This window comes from Esox lucius, chromosome 7 (assembly GCF_011004845.1).
Source record: "Esox lucius isolate fEsoLuc1 chromosome 7, fEsoLuc1.pri, whole genome shotgun sequence".
In the NCBI taxonomy this organism is placed as follows: domain Eukaryota; kingdom Metazoa; phylum Chordata; class Actinopteri; order Esociformes; family Esocidae; genus Esox; species Esox lucius.
The window spans coordinates 9,719,148-9,739,730 of record NC_047575.1 but is presented as its reverse complement, the minus strand read 5'-3'; the positions used below and the strand labels follow the sequence as shown (position 1 = coordinate 9,739,730).

At 37.9% G+C, this 20,583-nt stretch overlaps 1 protein-coding gene across 1 annotated transcript; it reads left to right on the top strand.

Moving 5' to 3' along the window:
* Positions 1-451: 451 nt before the first annotated feature.
* On the top strand, positions 452-20,057 carry cfbl (complement factor b, like). The gene is made up of 18 exons (XM_010903688.3): positions 452-556; positions 6,325-6,537; positions 6,640-6,825; positions 6,989-7,171; positions 7,335-7,421; positions 7,701-7,843; positions 8,886-9,033; positions 10,879-11,007; positions 11,115-11,210; positions 11,411-11,548; positions 11,670-11,776; positions 13,926-14,052; positions 14,922-15,060; positions 15,149-15,228; positions 15,347-15,453; positions 15,682-15,811; positions 15,972-16,024; positions 19,733-20,057. Exons 1-18 carry the CDS (start codon positions 496-498, stop codon positions 19,910-19,912), a joined length of 2,307 nt encoding a protein of 768 aa, XP_010901990.2. The 5' UTR covers positions 452-495; the 3' UTR covers positions 19,913-20,057.
* The last annotated feature ends 526 nt before the right edge of the window (positions 20,058-20,583 follow it).

The window sequence follows — 20,583 nt, the reverse complement described above, 5'->3', positions numbered from 1 at the left end:
GACTTTTATTAAAGGGGAATTCAAAAGGACACCTTTTTAAATCATCCATTGGATTTTGTCACCAAAATAATGATTAGAATGCTCAAATATATTTATTAGTTATTCGTTAATTATTTGGACAAATTCAGCTGTAGCAAATTGAATACACATTATCTTTGGCCTTTACAAAGCTCAACCCGTTGTTAAAAAAACAATCTCAGTGATGGGTTTATAATACAAATATTAAATACAACTGCTTATAATAATAATAATCAGTAAGTCATAGTATCAGCCTCATATTAAGTGAATCATATTAAAAATGGACACTTGTTGGTAATTTGGTGGATGACTTTCTATATCTCATTGAGTAGGTCATTGATCTTCTTTTATTTGACTTAAGGTTAACCAGTGACAGCGTGCTTTTTGTCATGTCTTCATCACGGTCCTTCCCTCCTTCCCTCAGTATAATTACACAGTTGCTTTTAGGTTGTTTCATTTTCAGAACTGTTAGCCACCATGAATTTCTCTGTATGCTCAAATTTGTGTTTAGCGCTTCTTTTATGTCCTCTCTTTTTGGGTAAGTCCTTTTACACCTAAAATATTAATACCTATTGTTGTCTTTAGGAATCTTTCTAGAAAAATTATCCTATTTTTCTGAGTAGATAATTTGAACTGGGAAAAAATATACTTGAAGTAAATATATACAACAAGGATTTATTTTTTATCATCAATACTTGTTTAATAAGTATAAATAATTGGCATGAAGATATCTGAATAACCACAAGCACATTGTAATTGGATAGGTTAAATATAGACAAGTGGACATTGATCGAATCAATGAAAAACCAATCTGGTTTGATACAAGTTGCATCATGAAGACAGAATTGAGCAATAACCCAGATAAAGTTTAACAAGCCTTCTTTTATCAGGCCTTCATATCCTAACTACAGGGCTTAGCGTTCTGACACAAATGTCCTAAAACCTTTAGGAACACTAATTATGGATACAGTAACTGTCCTGTCTACAATGTCCTGCAGGAATGCTAACCATGGCACATGTACCCTGTCCGTTGTCACTACAGACCACATATGAAAACCACAGAGCCGTCTCTTCCTAAACACAGTCTAGACTTCTGCGAGTGGAGCCTTACAGATGCCAAAAAGTCTTAATTTACAGACAGTATATAAAGTTTGAAAAGTACAAGGTATAATTTCTAAGTATAGTAGTGTTTGTCAGCAATTGCCTAGTTCTGATCATCTCTGACATTCACTCCATAAGCCCATGTTCGTTGTCCTATCTTTTCATACCAGTAGTATTAGATGGCTTTTACTTTCACCAGCCATCTAGTTCCACAAATGGGTACTTCAAATCAGCTGACTTCTCTGCAGAGCTTATCTATCATATCCTAGAAAGAGGCAGTACGATCTGTCTTACTCACTAGAACTTGGACAAATAGCTATTTAGTCCTTTTACTGATTAAAGCACTGTTTAATGTTACATTTGCATTTTCTATTTATTTTTTTCTATTTCAAGGTCACAATGATGCTAAGATAACTGTGTTCCTTTAAGTATTTAATTGGATTATTAATTAAAGAGGACATCTGTAGAATGTTCATATTTTGATTTCAGAAATACATTTGCAGTAATCATATTGTAGCGGAACATTTTCAGACTGCGGCTAGTAAAATGTCCCGGACATATCCTGGTTGGTAAAACTTTACACAGTCTATTAATTCCATTTCTGTTTGAGGAAAACGCACTGAATAGAGTAGCGAATCATTATGTCATGTAAATCGCTCTTCTAATTTTTTGAATTATTGAAATAATGTTTTTGTATAATTTTGCAAATCGGTTGTCTAAACGTAAAAATGTAAGTTATTAATGTATGTGTGGTAGAATTTGAGGGTTTAATGCAAATTTCTGTTGCTGTAATTAAACTTTCATGAAATGAGAAAATTAACAATGTCCCCTTTATCTTTAACACTGAAAAAAAGGGTGGGAAAGGCATACAATGGATATAAAGTCTACACACCCTGTTAAAATGCCAAGTTCTTGTGACGTAAAAGAATGAGACAAAGATAAATCATGTCAGACCTTTTTCCACCTTTAATGTGACCTATAACGTCAATAATTCAATTGAAAAACAAACTGAAATCTTTGAGGGGAAAAAAACCTCACAATACTTGGTTGCATAAGTGTGCACATCCTTAAACTAATACTTTGTTGAAGCACCTTTTGATTTCATTACAGCACTCAGTCATTTGGGGTAGGAGTCTATTAGCATGGCACATCTTGACGTGGCAATATTTGCCCACTCTTCTTTGCAAAAGCGCTCCAAATCTGTCATTGCAAAGACAAATCTCCTGTGCACAGCCCTCTTCAGATCACCCCACAGATGTTCAATTGGATTCAAGACTGGGCTCTGGCTGGGCCATTCCAGAAGATTAATCTTCTTCTGGTGAAGCCATGCTTTTGTGGATTTGGATGTGTGCTTTGGGTTGTTGTTGTGCTGAAAGGTGGTGAACTTCATCTTCAGCTTTCTAACGGAAGCCGGAAGGTTTTGTGACAAAATTGCCTGGTATTTGGAACTGTTCATAATTCCCTCCACCCTGACTAAGGTTCCGGTTCCAGCTGAAGAAAAACAGCCCCAAAGCATAATGCTGCCACCACCATGCTTCACTGTGGGTATGGTGTTATTTGTGCAATGCAGTGTTGTTTTTGCGGCAAACACACATTTTGGAATTATGGCCAAAAAGTTCAAGCTTGGTTTTATCAGACCATAATACATTTTCCCACATCCTTTTGGGAGACTGGATGTTTGTTTTTGCAAACTTCAGCCGGGCTTGGATGTTTTCTTTGTAAGAAAATGTTTCCATCTTGCCACCCTACCCCATAGCCCATTCATATGAAGAATACGGGAGATTGTTGTCACGTAGCACACAACCAGTACCTGCCAGAAATTCCTGCAGTTCTACGGTTTTAAAATCCGCCTGTCACTATCTTGACATTTTGGCTTCTAAAATTGTCATACTTTATAGTAGAAGGAAGTGCTTTATATCCTGGGATTCTGCTCTCGTCCACATAATATTTTTTCTCAAACACTCTGAAAACCATTGTAAAGGCCCATATGGTGTCGCGGAATATTGTACTTCCAAAAGCCAAAAAAATAAATGGGGTGTCTTGAATTGGGGGTGTCTTTATTTCCTTTGGAATCCCTACATGTGCCATATCTGGAAGTGGTGGAGATTAGAACTGGGATGTGTACAGTCTCTTCCTTTGGATGGTTATATCCACAGGTGACACTCTAGTAGAGGTGGGGGACTCGAGTCACATGACTTGACTCGAGTCTGACTCGAGTCACAATTTTCAGGACTTGTGACTTGCTTAATTAAAGTATGAAAATGACTTGACTTGACTTTGACTTGAGAACAAGTTGCTTGAGACTTGACTTGACTTGAAGTAGAAGACTCGACAATGACTTGAACTTATAATAAACAAACAGCAATAAAATAATTCTATATGTTGTAACATCAGCACTACTAATCAGCGGATGTGCCTTAAACGCTGCACAATTCAAACCGCGCCAAACATGGCAGACAGTAACGTTAGTCAAGCTCCAAGGACTTTAAACTGGACCGTGTGAATAAAAAAAGATTTGCCAGATGCAAAATATGCAACAACGTCAAATTTCATTCGTCATTTTAAGAACCACAAGGAAAGGTAAGAAAGTAATCTCTTTATATTCAGTTTCACTAAGATCTATAACGATTAAGTTACTAATGTAATTAATTAATCTTTTGTTTGTCAGAATTTGGCCTTGGTTGCATTTTATGTTTGTTTTTTTTTCTTGTTAGAAATGTGACCATTATCATTACTGAATATGTCTGGTAAATAGATGTAAGGGAATTTGACTATAACAGTGGCATAGCCTGAATTTTAATGTTGATGGGCATCTTAAAATGAGCGGGCATGTATATTATTACACGTAGGCTATACTGTCTGTATTAAATGTGCGCATTTTCAAGTGTTTGTGGACTGCGTGTGGAAACTTAAAAGCATTGTGCTTACACCATAACAGTTAACTTTACTGCATGAAAGGCTAACATGGAGGCGCCGATGTGATTACTAGCACCTAAACATTTGGAAGAGTTTTTTTTTTTTACTCATACAGACAAGAATAATTACAGCGTAATTACATATTAGGCAGTTTTTCAATCACAATAATTAGTTTATAAGGTTGTTATTATTAACAGACCGTTGCAATGAAAAACAGCGCGTTGCTATGGACACAGCAGGATTCTAATATTTTGTGCCAATTATTGATTTATTTGGTAGGTAGCCATGTAATAAGCGGGATAAGGTATAGCGAGGTGGTTGTTATAGCGAATACAACCCCTTCAGGCTGATTCAAGATCCCTCCGCTTCGTCCCCCCAAAAAATTGTACCGCGGAAGAGAAAAATATTTGATTTTGAAATCGAGGTTCGCACCGAGCGCACGTCAGAAACAGAGGACAGTGTGTGTGTGTGTGTGTTCATCTCTTTAGTACTGTGACTTGACTTGACTTGAAACTTATAAGGACTCGACTTGACTTGCTTAGGGTGAACCCTTGACTTGACTTGACTTGCTTGATTTATCTGAACTGTGACTTGAGACTTGCTTGGACTTGACCATGTGTGACTTGTCCCCATCTCTGCACTCTACACAACACAGCATAGGCGCACATTTGACCACTGGCTACCCTACCATTATTTTAAGTAATCATAGTAATTCCACTAAAACAATGCAAAATAATAATAAACATTATGATAGAATAGCATTTAGGCTACACTTACAGTATTTTACAAATGGGTCATTCAATCCTGATACTTTTCATCGTCTGAATGTTCAGACCCATTTTCACTATCCTCGCTCTCCATAATCATTTATTCCACTTCTTTCACCGTGAATATCTGTTTGGCCATTTATTTTTTCTCAAAAAATGTATTGTAGCAACTGAATGCGTCTTCAATGCAATCCAAGTGGGAGCATGGTAAGTGCGACATGCGCCTCTCACCCTGGCGCGCTAACTCCCTCTTTCTCTCTTTTTTGGGGAGGGGGGTGACATGGATAGACTTCGCATTGGATTAGTTTATGTATTTTAGACTTCTAAACAACAGAAACCTATATAATTAGTTAGGGCTGATGCTGAAATACTGCAGGACTATAGGTGATCAATATTTGTGGGGCTTCTAGTTGACGAAAGTACACAAACGAGACGTTATTTGCAGCAGAATATCCATATTAACATGGAAGTAGAATGAAGAATCTAACTTCTATAGTTACGGAGCAGTGAATACAATTTTTTCTCATTGACGCGCCTGCGCGTCAACCAACCCTGTTGCTGTAGCCCTCTTGGAAGCCTCCCTGACCAGTATTCTTCTCGTCTTTTTGTCGATTTTGGAGGGACGTCCAGTTCTTGGTAATGTCCCTGTTGTGCAATATTTTCTCGACTTGATGATCACTGTCTTCACTGTGTTTTATGGTATATCTAATGCTTTGGAAATTAGTTTGTACCCTTCTCCTGACTGATGTCTTTCAACAATGAGATCCCTCGGATGATCCCTTCCCTCTTTGGAAGCGCTCTGCGGAGCATGGCTTTTGCTCTGAGATGCAACTAAGAAAATGTCAGAAAAATCCTACGAGAACATTTGACCTTTATTTGTGTTAATCTGAGTCACTTTAAATGATGGCAGGTGTGAAATGACTTCTATTTAACATGAGTTTGAATGTGTGGTTAATTCTGAACACAGCCACAAACCCCAGTTATAATAGGGTGTGCACACTTATGCAACCAGGTTATTTTTCATTATTCCTCTCGAAGATTTCAGTTTGTTTTTCAATTGAATTGTTCACATTATAGGTTACATTAAAAGTGGAAAAAGTTCTGACATGATTTATCTTTGTCTCATTCTCTTACATCACAAAAACCTGACATTTTAAAAGGGGTGTGTAGACTTTTTATATCCACTGTATGCTCCACCCCGATATGAGCTTAGTGCAGCCAAAAGGCACCGTGCATCAGCAGGTCAGATGTCAAACCATTATAACTGTGGATATGATTATATAAACTCTCATTTGAAGACTGCATTAGTACAGATCATGCTAATCAACAGTAAACAAATGCAATGTGATTTCCCTTTACACACATCTTCAGCTTTGACTCCCTCAGACATATTTGCACTCTGGAAGGTGTAGATTTGATAAAACTAGATTTGATGTGTTCTGCTATTCTAGACAGATACACAACCTTTCCTTGGTCCTTCATACAGTAATGTGTAAAACATATTCCTTCACTGACCTTACAGGTGTAGGTGTTCTGTGTGAAACTCTCTGCAATGATAAGAATTTGGACATTGAAGGAGGTTATTACACTTTAAGCAATGGCCATTTCTATGGCAGTATGCTTGTATACCACTGTCCAGAAGGGTACTATGCCTATCCTGCTTTAACGCGCTCTTGCCAGAAGAGTGGAGCTTGGTCCCCAGGTCCAAAAAGAAGGTCAACTCAAAGGTGCAGGAGTAAGTGACACTTCCTTGTTCTGATATTTTTAATGAAGGCAGTATTTGAAAGTAAAGGAATGCTAATTAAACAGTGCTTTCTCCATTTGTTTTCTTCTCAAGTGATTGAATGCCCCAACCCCTTGGTTTTAGAAAGTGGTTCAGTCTTTCCCGTACAAGCTCAATATTTTGTTAACAATGAAACCACATACGAGTGTTATTCTGGATACACGCTGCGTGGCTCCTCCTCCCGTAAATGCCAACCCAATGGGAAGTGGAGTGGGGGAACTCCCATATGCAGCAGTGGCAGTGAGTAGTGAAAAGTCTTCTCTCGCTGCTTCCTCAGGTCAACTCTCCTGTGGTCCTAATAACCCACTCTAAAAGATGCCCATTAAAGACTGCATGTTATTCCCTTTCTGCTGCCTTGCCCCTTCCCTATTAACTTCTCTCTGACCTTCTACCACTCTGACAGTTAGAGATGGAGATCGTTGTGCTGACCCTGGGACCCCACCAGGTGCTAGGAGGACCGGAGATTTTTTTGGCATCGGTGACGGAGTGACATATCGCTGTGACGACGGTTTAACTTTGGTGGGGTCAAAGGAGCGTGTATGTCAAGAAAATGGCCAGTGGACTGGGACTGAGCCTAAATGTTACTGTAAGGACCCAGAACCCCCCCCCCCAAAGTAAAGCAATACAGCACAGTTACAACTAGTTCAGTGTTGAAAGACACCTGAAGAATGTACTGTACAGTTCATTGTCATAGACGGTATGGAATTTAACACTGTGGTTGTCAACATGTTCTTTTGTTCTTGTGGCAGACAAACACACTTATGATACACCACTGGAGATCACAGAGGCTTTCGGCAGTGCCATCAGAGAGAGCCTTCTGGTTTCAGAAACCAATAGTAGGTCTCCTAAACAATCAACCAGTTGTTATATGTCTTCATCTCAGTCCACAGTATCATTTCATTTATGCACACCATATTTGCCAAACCTTTCACATATTTAAATTTCATCTCCCATAGTCTCATATACATTGTGTTTCAGGGGAGAATGTAATAAAGTATATAAAAACTGCATGTAATATACATTAGTTATTGTGGAAGTATAATACAGTATCTAAAAACTGCATGTAATATACATTAATTATTGTGGAAGTATAAGATTCTTCTTGTGCCTTTCAGATGACACTGATTTGGTAGGAAAGAAGATTCATGTAGAAAAAGGTGGATTGCTTAACATATACATTGCCATGGATATCTCTGACAGCATTAACGAAGAAGAGTTTCAGAAAGCAAGAAATGCTGTCATAAAACTTATCACAAAGGTATGTAAATGCATTAGCTGTGTAACTCTTCATTCAGAATGACAGGTCATCACAGATTGTTTATAAGAAAATGAAGTGTATGAAACAATCATTCAATTGAATGATAACACCGAACGAATCAGTATTCTTTTACTATACAGAGCAAACGCTCTGTATATTATTTGATGTGTTTATCATCAATAATAAACTTCTACAAATTCATTATTGTACCATGCATCCAATTATCATGTAACACATATGTCTTTAGAATGTTGCCGGATTGATCTATCTTTACAAACATAAAACTAACAGCGGTTGGAAGGAGAGTAGGCACTGAGAACTGGATGTCAGCATAGTTGGGGTAAAACTCAGCTGCCAGCTGTTTAGATGAACAAAGAAATAAATCGATTGTTGAATTTTGACCAGATCCCCTACACAGTTCGCAAAAAGGCACTTTCAAACCATGACAGAGCTGCTGCAGTGCTTCACAAAAGGCTGCAGACAGAGGACAATGTTCCTTATCTCTTCTGAGATACTGGCATCATTGTAAACCACACATTTAATTTGGATTCATTGCTCTATAAGCTAATCTGCTTATTGGTTTTCACCTTCTGGTCTTTCGCATAATGTTTTTTTGCCTTTCCACAAGAATGATTTCTTTTCTCAAAGGCCATTTCTTACAAGGTTCTTCTCATGGTCAGTGTGTAGGCCTTCTTTGATGCCAGATGACTTCACCAGGTTCATGCACTTGGTTTCCTTCTGTCGCTTAACGGGATGTGACTTTATAGTACAGCTTAACAGATGCAGAAATCTTTTAATGTCTTAAAATTTTTGTTAATCGTTATTTTAGTAACTTTATTTGTATTTATTTTTTCTAATGGTATATTGTGTTTTTCCAAAGAACTGTGAATAATTTATACTGAAAAGTACTCTAAATAACTTATAATGCAAAAGACTGTAAACAACAATGACAAACTATCCTGTATACAATCTGCAGTTATTGATTCAGCACAGTAGTCCTTCTCCTAAATGTTTTCCTGTTTTGAATTTTGCTCTTTCATAGGTTAGCTCCTTTTCAGTGAGCCCAAATTATGAAATACTTTTTTTTGCTTCTGATATAAAAGAGATTGTCAACATAATAGACTTTTCTGGGGAAAACCGAAAAACACTTGACAACATCTTGACTGAATTGAAAAACTTTCAATATGATGGTGAGAAAACATTTACACACAAACATATCTATATTTAATATTTACATACATACATACATACATACATACATACATACATACATACATACATACATACATACATACATAAATATTTGGACACTGACAATTTTCATAATTTTGGCTCTGTATGCCACCACAATGCATTTGAAATGAAACAACTGAGATGCAATTGAAGTGCAGACTTTCAGCTTTAATTCTAGGGATTGAACAAAAATATTGTATGAAATGTTTAGGAATTGCAAACATTTTCATACACAGTCCCCTTATTTCAGGGGTTCAAATGTAATTGGACAAAGTAACACAATCAAAAAATATATATATATTTTTATACTTTTTTGAGAATGTAGGCGATGGCGTGTAGTCTGGAACACATGGACACCTAATGCTGGGTTTCCTTTTGATGCTTTGCCATGCCTTTACTGCAGCTGTCTTCAGTTGTTGTTTGTTTGTGGGTCTTTTTACCTTAAGTTTTGTCTACAGCAAGTGAAATGCATGACGATCGGGTTGAGATCAGATGATTAACTCGGCCATTGCAGAATATTCCACTTTGCCATAAAAAAATCCTGGGTTGCTTTCACAGTATGTTTTGGGTCATTGTCCATCTGTAAAGTAACGTGCCGTCCAATCAACGTCCAATTCACTGGATTTGGCTGAATCAGAGTTGACATAATATCCTTATACACTTCAGACCTCATCCAACTGCTTCTGTCTTCTGTGACATCATCAATGAACACTAGTGACCCAGTGCCAATGGAAGCCACGCATGCCCATGCCATAACACTGCCTCCACTGTGTTTTACAAATGATGTGGTATGCTTTGGATCATGCCTTCTTCATACTTTTTTCTTCCCACCATTCTGGTACAGGTTGATCTCCATTTCATCTGTCCAAAGAATGATATTCCATAACTGGGCTGGCTTTTTAAGATGTTTTTTGGCTAATCTGGCCTTTCTAAACTTGAGGCTTATGAATGGTTTGCACCTTGTGGTGAACCCTCTGGTGAACCCTCTGGTTTGCACCTTGTCCAGTTTGCACTGGTGAAGTCTTCTCTTTATGGTAGACTTGGATAATGATATACCTACCTCCTGGAGAGTGTTCACTTGGCTGGATGTCGTGAAGGGGTTTTTCTTTACCATGGAAATGATCCTATGATCATCCACCACTGTTGTCTTCTGTAGACCTCTAGGCCTTTTTTTCTCAGAATGTACCAAACTGTTGATTTGGCCACTGCTACTGTTCCTGCTATCTCTCTGATATATTAAAATTTTTGGCAGCCTAAGGACGGCCTGTTTCACTTGCATTGAGAGCTACTTTGGCTGCATGTTGTGGGTTCACAGCAACAGCTTCCAAATGCGAATGCCACACCTGGAATTAACTCCAGACCTTTTACCTGCCTAATTGATGAAGAAATAATGAAGGAATAACCCACACCTGTCCATGAAACAGCTTTTGAGTCAGTTGTCCAATTACTTTTTGTCCCTTGAAAAAGAGGGGGCTATATATTAAATAGCTTTCATTTCTAAACCCTTCCTCCAATTTGGATGTGAATACCCTCAAATTAAAGCTGAGAGACTGCACTCTAAGCCCATATTTATTATTTAACTGTAATTTGAATATATTTTGGAAAACAGCCAAAATAACAAAACGTGTCAGTGTCCAATTATTTCTGGACCTAACTGTATATATGTAGACAAACATTAACAAAAATACATGTTTGTACTGTACCTTATTAATACCCTGAGCATTGACTTCTGCAGTGACTGGATTAGATATAATGTGAAAAATATAAACATTGTGTGTTTGTATGTGTGCACCTCTTTACAGCAAGAGAAAATGTTGGGACCAATCTCAACCTTGCATTTAAAACCATTCTGGAGAGCATGGCTATCCAAAAACAGCGAAATGAAACTTTATTTGAGCAGCTTTACCATGTCCTCATCTTTTTCACAGATGGTATTATAACACTACTATTCACATGTATTTTTTTTTTAATAAACTACAGTTTTAACCGTTTTTTTCCCACTGCTTTGGTCAGCTCAGTAATAATTACATACATACAGGTGCTTATAACATGGGAGGTAGACCCGAAGAAACGGTTGCCAAAATCAATGAAATGGTTATCATGAATAAAAAAGATGAACGGGATAAAAATCTTGGTAAGGACTATGTATTTGTTGTTTTGACGTTCTACTCTTTAAATATATCACACAACACTTGTTCTTCATTAATATATTTTTTTTTACTATTAACTATTACTATTAACTATTTGTGGCACTAGAATCATCTAAAGGCTGTGAATGCTCCTGATTTTATCTCATGCCTAATGTTTTGGGCACTTCCTCTTGTCTTTTTTCAGATATCTATATTTTTGGTGTTGGAAGTGATATTTATGATGAAGATATTACGCCACTTGTGACAAAAAGAGATGGGGAGACTCATTACTTTAAAGTAAAGAGTGGCGATGAATTGGATAAAACCTTTGATGAAATAATTGGTATGATTCCTAATTTGATCAACAAATATGGAAGTGTGTGGTTCGGTAACTGCATAGACCTTATTATTAGTTCTATATTGGAGTTTCTTTGTTTCAGTGTGTTGACTTACCTCTCTCCTAGATGAAGCGAACGTTGTGGGTTTATGCGGGCTCCATAGAAACTATGACAAAGGCACCCCAGATTCTCAACGCCTTCGATACCCCTGGCTTGCGAGGATTGAAGTCACAGTAATTATTCAACCCTAATTTGTCTAAATGAAGAGAAATCATGTTAGATTATTGTTTTATTTCTGTTATACAGTGCTCCTTGAAAGTATGTCAACCCCCTGTGCTATCAAATATTTTTTTCACCGTATTCATTGTGAAATATTTATATAATCAAAACAAGTATTTTTTTTTATCTGACAACTGGTTTATAGTTACCAATTCCATGTTGGTTTAGATTAAATTGTGTGTACTAGAAATACAAAATTAGAAAGAAATTACTGCAGGTAAAAAAATAAGTAATCCCTAATTAGCATTGGTTAAATCAAGTAGGTATGAAAAAACAGAAAAGGAAGCAGACAAGCCTAGTTCAGCTAGCCTGCAATTAAAAGCAGAAAACATTGTTGCCCTTACTGGATTCATACCCAGGTCTCCCACATGAGTGGCTGTGTCTTTAAACACTTCACCATGGTGCTATACATTTGCCCAGTGTCGGTAAAGCATCTCTCAAAAAGAAATCACGCAGTAACATCACGCCAAGTTTGAATATTTCGCTAGATACCATTAAGCATTGTGTTAAACTGACTAACATTTCTTATTAAGTATACCTCCACCACAAATTGCATCTATGAAATGGCTTTTGCCACTGGCTGTTTTAACTGCTTATTAGCTAGTAATAGGCTTATTAGTATCTAACTACTTGGAATAGTCTTAAGAATTGAGCAATTGCTAGCTAGACTGAATATGAAGTTTACACTGCCAAAGCAATTTCATTTCCTGACATGAACTTTAGTTTTTCTTTCATTCGTGAATGACATTGACCGCTTACGCGGCCCGGCAATCAGGTGGGGAAATAATTGGATACCAAATTAATGAATCAAAGGAGGGATCTGTAAGAAAAGCATTTGGCTGGGACTCAAATAAACAAAGATAAGAAATCTGGTCAGTTTGGTACCTATACAGGTGATCTCAGGAATAAAGTAGTAAAGCACATCCGTCTAGGGTATGCTATATAACCATTTCAAAAGGATTGTCAGTACACTGTGAGGCAAATCATTTACAAATGGAGAGCATTTAACATGACAGCAACTTAGCGTAGAAGTGGACGCCTTTGCAAAATATCCCTAAGAGCCACAATTTTTTTTCTTTTAAATAGTACATTAGGTAAATTACAACCAAAACAAAACATCTGGAAATTGGCAGACCTCCATTGCTGAATTACACATCACTGTGCATGCTTCAACAATAAGAAAAACACTACATTGAATTGGCATTCATGGAATTGTTGCTAGGAAGCAGGCTGCTGTCAAAAAAGAACCACATTTCTGATCATAACTTTGCCAGAGCCCACCTGGAAAAACCTGAAGAAATCCATTCTCTGGATAGATTAGTCCAAAATCTATCTCAATCAAAAGTGTTATGTTTGGCAAAAACCCAACAATGCTTATCAACAAAAGAACCTCATCCTGACATTCAAGCATAGTGGTGGGAATGCCAATATCTGGGGTAGCTTTTCTCCCTCTGGATCAGGTCACCTGCACATTATTAAGGAAACCATGAATTCTGAGGTATACCGGGAGATTCTTGAACAGAATATCAGTTACGGAGCTAAAGATGGCCCAAAAATTTCTTCCAACAAATCGACCCTATATATCGCAACCGTTGGTCCGTGTGATGTGTGTATCATTCCCATTTTTTGGGAACTGAAATAAAAGGGGATTAAACAAATATCTAACATTTCTGAGGGTTCATAAATTGCTTGAAGTATGCATGCAACTCTCTCACTTAGAGAGAGCAGAGTCTAGCTAGCGCGAGTGAAGCAACATCTTTTTATATTGCTCCCCCCAACAAATGTGAATTGATAGATTTGTAAAATGATGATTATTTATGAAAAACAACTTTAGGGAACCTTAATCAGTTGTGGTACATACCATATGCATTTCGTGATAAATGTCAGTTTAGGGCATTTTTCTCCAAAGGTGGCTCGTTGGTTTCTGCAGTAAGCCCCTGAGAAATGTACATACACTGGGCATATACACACAATCTGAACATGTATAAATAGCCCATCACAGTTCACCTAAAGATTAACATCTTGTTAATTATTATTAAGATGTTTTCTTGTGTGTTGTCATTTCTTGTATTTATGTCTAACATTTCTCTCCTGATCCTGTAGCGTGAGGGGGGTCAAGGGAAATGCATGGGGTCTCTGGTCACTCCTGAATACATCTTGACCGCTGCTCACTGCTTCAAGTTCGAAGACACAGTAGACAAAATCAAAGTTAAGACTATCAAAAGCCAAGGTACAACCACTCCTCAAACAACATTTTATTTTACAACCAAATATTTTTAACTCCATTTTTCTTTAAATAAATGGCTTTGTAGTTAGAAATTGCATAACTTCTTAATTCAAGTGATAAGCATAATTGACTAAATACTCTATATCGCCAAAGGTTTGTGGGCACCCCTACTAATTATTGAATTCTGGTGTTTTAGTCACACCCATTGCTCACAAGGTGCATAAAATCCAGCACATGGCCATGACATTTCCATAAACAAACATTGCCAGTACAATAGGTCGTACTGAAGAGCACAGTGACTTTAAAAGGTGCACTGTCATAGGATGCCACCTTTGCCACACATTTCTGACCTACTAGATATGCCCCGGTCAACTGTAAGTGCTATAACTGTGGGAAAGTGGAAGCATCTAAGAGCAACACAAAGTGGTAGACCATGCAAACTCACAGATCTTAAAAAGCGCCTATCATCAATTACATCAGCCAACACAGAGTTCCACACTGCCTCTGGAAGCAAGATCAGCACAAGAACAGTGCATTGGGAGTTTCATGAAATGGGTTTTCATGGCCAAGCAACTGTATGCAAGCCTCACATCAACATGCACAATGCCAAGCGTTGGCTGGAATAATGTAAACCACGCCCCCGCTGGAGCCGTGGAAACAAGTTTTCTGGAGTGATGAATCATGCTTCCCTATCTGGCGGTCTGATGGATGAATCTGAGTGGATCCCAGGAGAGCGTTGCCTAGCTCAAATAGGTGTGATGGTCGGGTGTCCACATACTTTTGGCCATGTAGAGTATTTTGTCAGGATCCCACCTTTATTTTAAATAAGTATTGGTTTTGCTTACTTACAATCTGTTCTTCTTGCCTAACAGATATAAAAGTCAAAAGTCTAATTTTGCACCCGAAATATAATCTCAAAGCAAAAGCGGCAGAGGGATTGAATGAGTTCTATGATTATGATGTAGCTCTCCTCAAACTAACAAAAAGTGTAGATGTGTCTATTGACACAAGGTAAGAAACATATAATAATGTAGACCTTTTTCCAGGTGTCTGGAGTGACAGTTTAAACATTTTCTTTCATGCATTCTTTCTTCCTCAGGCCAATCTGCATCCCGTGCACCAAAGAAACAAGCGCCGCTTTAAAACTGGTGGGAGAGAAAATAACCTGCAAGCAACATGGTGCAGTTCCAGCATACATCTACACATTCACCAACATGCTGGTCACATTCACACCACATATGGTAGCTCTGTTAAACTAAGCAATCTGTTGCCTTGTCTCACATTTATCTATTTGCAGAAGAGCTTTTGTTGCATAAAACATACGAAGAAGCCAGTTTCATGTCATATGATAAGTTTGAGCAGTTTGAGCAGGAAAACCAGGTCAAACTTAAGCTTAAGGATCAGGTGAGTTTGTTTATTAACAACACTATTTTTCTCTCAATCCCTATCCTTTTGTAAACATTGATTTCCATTCAAAATCTTATTTTTCCCCAAAACATACCCTTAACCTAATCCACGCAGTTTCCTAGTTTAATTTTCCTGATATGGATTTCTGATCCACACCAGGTTAAAAAAGAACACACACGAAGATAGATTATGCCATGTATTTCTCTCCTTTGTTCTCTTTAACAGAGGAAAAATTGTATTGGATTGGCTACAACGGTAGAAAACATAACAGCAAATAACCTGGAGAAGGTTGTGACTGCCAACTTCCTGTGCTCTGGTGGGCGTGACCCTACTAGAGATAATATTGCCTGCAAAGGTACGTTTACATTCAATGAAACAATATCTAATGCAATCACTTTTTTTGTTTAGCTTTCATTTTTTGGGGATTGAGAAAACGTCTAGTTTAAAATGGTAGATTAGGGTCCTAGTATTTGTATTTAACCTTACAACAAATTGTTTTGTCTCTGTGCATTCAGGTGACTCCGGTGGTGCTGTATTTAAGAACTATGATGATTACCGCACAATCCAGGTTAGAAACATACAGGGCATACTATATCTGTTCCGATATTCATATTAGAACCATATTCTCAAAAAACACTTCTAAACCTCTGGGGCTTCATTCATCAAGCATGCGTAAAACAATCCAAAATTTGTTTTTTACTAATGGATTTGTGAAAGCTCATACACAAAATCTGTAAATCTCAAAGCAATACCTATCCACTATGCACTTGCTCGAAGTGCCCTCTATGATCACGTGTTGCTGACAAAACTTGGATGAAGTTTTTTACACAGAGTGGCTAGGGGTTTAACAAATGGATCATTTGCATTGTTTTTGTTTGCAAAACTTCAAAAATAATGCAATGTCTTATGGACAAACAAATACACTTCAATAGCGGATAACGTGCTTGAAGGGGCCCCTGGATACACCTTTGATGATATTTTCTGCCTCAGCTTTGGGACACTTGCAAACAAGCAAATGGAGGGCAGAGGGTTGAGCAGGGTCAGAGGGTTTAATTTGGGATTTACCAATACAATGCCTTAAATGTAATACAATTATGAAACAAAGATTTCAGAAAAACATCATGCTGAGAATGATTGGAGGTATAAAACACTACCGTTCAAAAGTTGGTGGTTGCTTATAAATTCTTGTTTTTGACAGAAAATCTATTCCAATCTTGTCCACTAAAATAACATCAAATTGATCAGAAATACAATATAGACATTGTTAATCTTGTAAATGACTATATTGTTGCTGGAAACGGCTGATTTCAATGGGATATCTACACAGCCCTACAAAGGAATGGGCCATTCAGTCCAGTGTTCCAATGGCATGTGGTGTTGGCTAATCCAAGTTTATCATTTTAAAAGGCAAACTGATTGTTAGAAAAGCAATAAAAAAGAAGAAGCAATAAAACTGTCCTTTAGACTAGTTTGGTATCTTCAGCATCAACATTTGTGGATTTGATTACAGGCTCAAAATGGCCTTCTGAAATTGCCAAGAAACTAAAGATTTCATACAACAATGTGTACTACTCCCTGAACAGAACAACGAAAGCTGTCTCTAACCAGAATAGCCAGTTTTATGGCTTCTTTCATCAGCACAACAGTTTTCAGCATTTTAACATATTCACAAAAGGGTTTTCTAATGATCAACATCTGTGCTTCTCCAGTCTGGGCTTGTCCATCAGATCGCCGATTTGGCCGCCAGCCTGGATCCTGGATTGGATCCAGAGCTAGGGCCCAGATCTGCTTGGTCCTTGGTTGGTGGATCATTCTGTCACGGTTGTACGCAGGCAGGACATAAGACGTACATTGAGTAATGGGAAACATCCTTTTATTACTTCTTCTCAATGGAAAAAAACAACAGGAGAGACAAACCATGCACTAAGGCATAACACACAAACAATGATCCACAAACTGAAGGTCCAGAAGGGGGTCAAGTTGCCTCAAATTGTGGAAAATCAAAATAACAGCACAGAGATGCCTAGAGGAACTCCGATTCAGAGTGCCACAGGGTCAGGCCCTCACTGTGGCCCCCCAAGGCGCATAGAGATGCCTAGAGGCCCCCAGCCAGGACCTGAAAGTACCCCCACCCCAAGGTGTGGGCTCCCGACTGCAAGACCGGAACAAACAAGGGGGGAGGGCGGGCGCCAAAGGGGAGGGAGGAGGCTGTGCCCCCAAAGCAGGACGGGGCACCAAGCTGAGGGAGGAGGCGGCGGTGACAGCAGGGGTTCGGCAGCCTAGATGCATCTCCACAGTCAGGCCCTGACAGTTCAAAGTATTTAGGTACTCTGAAATTTAAGCATAGAGCATATAAATAATTGGGGCCAAAGATAAATCATGGAAACCTTTTGGTTAATAAAATGTAATCTACAAATGGAAATCAAATATTGTTCAGAAAGGTTCTTCCCAGCACTGTTGCAGAATTTCCCATAAATGTTTTGCACTTGTAGGTTGCTTTGCTTTCACCCTTCTTCCCAGTTCATCCCAAACCAGATTGATGGGGTTTAAATCTGGAGTCTGTTTTGGCCATTCCATAATTTGAAGCATATTGTCTTGTTCTTTTGTTCTAAGGCAGTTCTGACACATTCCGGAGGAATGTTTTGGGTCATTATCTTGCTATAAGATGAACCCCTTAGCAACTAGGCGTACACCAGCAAAATGCTGTGGTAATGCTGTGGTTTAGGGTGCCACTCACTCTGTGCAAGTCGCTGATTCTGGATCCAGAAAAAGAGCCTCAGACCATCACACTTTCTCCTCCATGTTTGACAGTTAATGTCACTCACTGAGGACGTTTTGTTTACTCGACTGCATACAAAACCCCTGCGTGATGAACCGAAGATTTACATTTTTAAATCATTGGTCCATAAGACCTTCTTCCAGTCTTCAATAATCCACTGGTGATGCTTCATGGCCCAGACCAGCCTCTTTCTTATTTTCTTACTGCCACTTGTCTTGTCAAACCTGCAGCTCAAAGTCTTCTCTTCATAATCTTTCGACCAGTGTTAAGGTGTGATTGAAGCTGTTGTCCCGTATGAGGTCTTTCTTTCTTTGTTAATTGCTTTTTTTACTCACATTTATGATAGCAATATACTACTTCCTGTAGTACAATACTGTCCAAATGATGCTTAATTGGGTGGTAATAACACAGTCCGTTCCATCACTGCTTTTATACAGACAGTGTTTGTAAATCGTAATCAATTTCAACAATTTAAGTTGTGCTTCAATTGTTGTGCTTCAATTGTTGTGCTTAATTAAGTTGTGCACATTAAGTTGTGCTTAATGTGCTTCCATTGCTGCAGAACAGCTGTAAGTTGATAACCCATTACTTGTTCCCTGAAAATAGTATTTTTTATAACTCTGAAAGAGATTTTTTCCCCCAGTTTTTGGTTATCTGAACAACTGTTTTAACCACTGGCAGTTTACTGCTTACCTTTGTAACATTTCATTAGATTTTAAACAAAGAATTGAAAAATAGGGGTGTTCTAAATGATTAGTAATTAACTGGTCAAATTACATTAATTATCATAGTTAAGGAACATTGTATGAATTTCACAATGGAACAGTGAAATAAGAAATTATTCAATTATTCTGACATTTTTAATTCACACATTGAAAATGTATATTTGGCAAATTATATGATCCATGTTTGAGGAGCATTTCCCTTATTCCACCACTTGGCCATGTGCAAATGAATGAAACTCGCATACATTTATGAGCATTCTCAAGCCAAATTTAATATTGATGAATCCCAGTGTTTGCGTAGAAATGATTGCAAGCATACTTTATGCATGGTAAATTAGGTCTTTGTAATCTACAGGTAATATACATTGAAAAAGATTACAAATGTAACACTTGTTTTTGCCCTCATTTATAATGAGCCATCAAAACTTGTGACATCTGTGGCATTGTGCTGTGTGATGGAACTGCACATTTTAGAGTGGCCTTTTATTGTGGCCAGCCTAAGGCACATCTGTGCAATTATCATGCTGTCTGATCAGCATCTTGATATGCCACACCTGTGTGGTGGGTGGATTATCTCGGCAAAGGAGAAGTGCTCACCAACACAGATTTAGACAGATTTGTGAACAATATTTGAGAGAAATAGGCCTTTTGTGTACATAGAGAAAGTCTTAGATCTTTGAGTTCAGCTCATGATAAATGAACAAAGGTGTTGCGTTCATAATTTTGTTCAGTGCATGTAAGCTAATACTGATACCTCTTTCATTTACCATAGGTTGGTGTGATCAGTTGGGGAAGCAAAAATCTGTGCCCTGAGCGTGTCAGCCAGAAACAGGAGTCTACTGATGAATCCAGAGATTTCCACATTAACCTTTTTAAAGTTGTGCCATTTCTGAAAGAGCATTTGGGGGATGATTCATCAGAAACCGCGCCACTTACCTTTTTGGATGGATAGGGACAGTGTGATTAAGATTTTGGTTTCAACCAAGTTTTATGATCAAGTGATTAAATATTTACCAAAACAAATTGTTTTTGTTGATCTCTAGTTTTCCATGAAAATGTGTTCCTTACTATTGATGATAATAAACTACTTAACTGGACTTGAAGCCTTTCTTTTCTCTTGTCCATGTGGTATGTGTGCCGTGAAAAAACCCACCTGTGCATTACAGGTGCTGATCATAAAATTAGAATATTATCTAAAAGTTGATTTATTTCAGTAATTCCATTCAAAAAGTGGAATTTGTATATTATATTCATTCATTACACACAGACTGATATATTTAAAATGTTTATTTCTTTTGTGATGATTATTACTGACAACTAATGAAAATCCCAAATTCAGTATCTCCGAAAATTTGAATATTACTTAAGACCAATACAAAAAAAGGATTTTTAGAAATGTTGGCCAACTGAAAAGTATGAACATGAAAAGTATGAGCATGTACAGCACTCAATACTTAGTTTGCCTGAATTACTGCAGCAATGCAGTCGATCAGTCTGTGGCACTGCTCAGGTGTTATGAGAGCCCAGGTTGCTCTGATAGTGGCCTTCAGCTCTTCTGCATTGTTGGGTCTGGCATACCGCATCTTCCTCTTCACAATACCCCATAGATTTTCTATAGGGTTA

Excerpts from the sequence above, each read along its gene's own strand:
- cfbl (XM_010903688.3), top strand. The coding sequence starts at position 496 with ATGAATTTCTCTGTATGCTCAAATTTGTGTTTAGCGCTTCTTTTATGT. Across the intron at positions 11,008-11,114 it reads CCTCATCTTTTTCACAGATG|GTGCTTATAACATGGGAGGT; the intron begins GTATTATAACAC and ends ACATACATACAG. Across the intron at positions 15,454-15,681 it reads AACTTAAGCTTAAGGATCAG|AGGAAAAATTGTATTGGATT; the intron begins GTGAGTTTGTTT and ends TCTCTTTAACAG.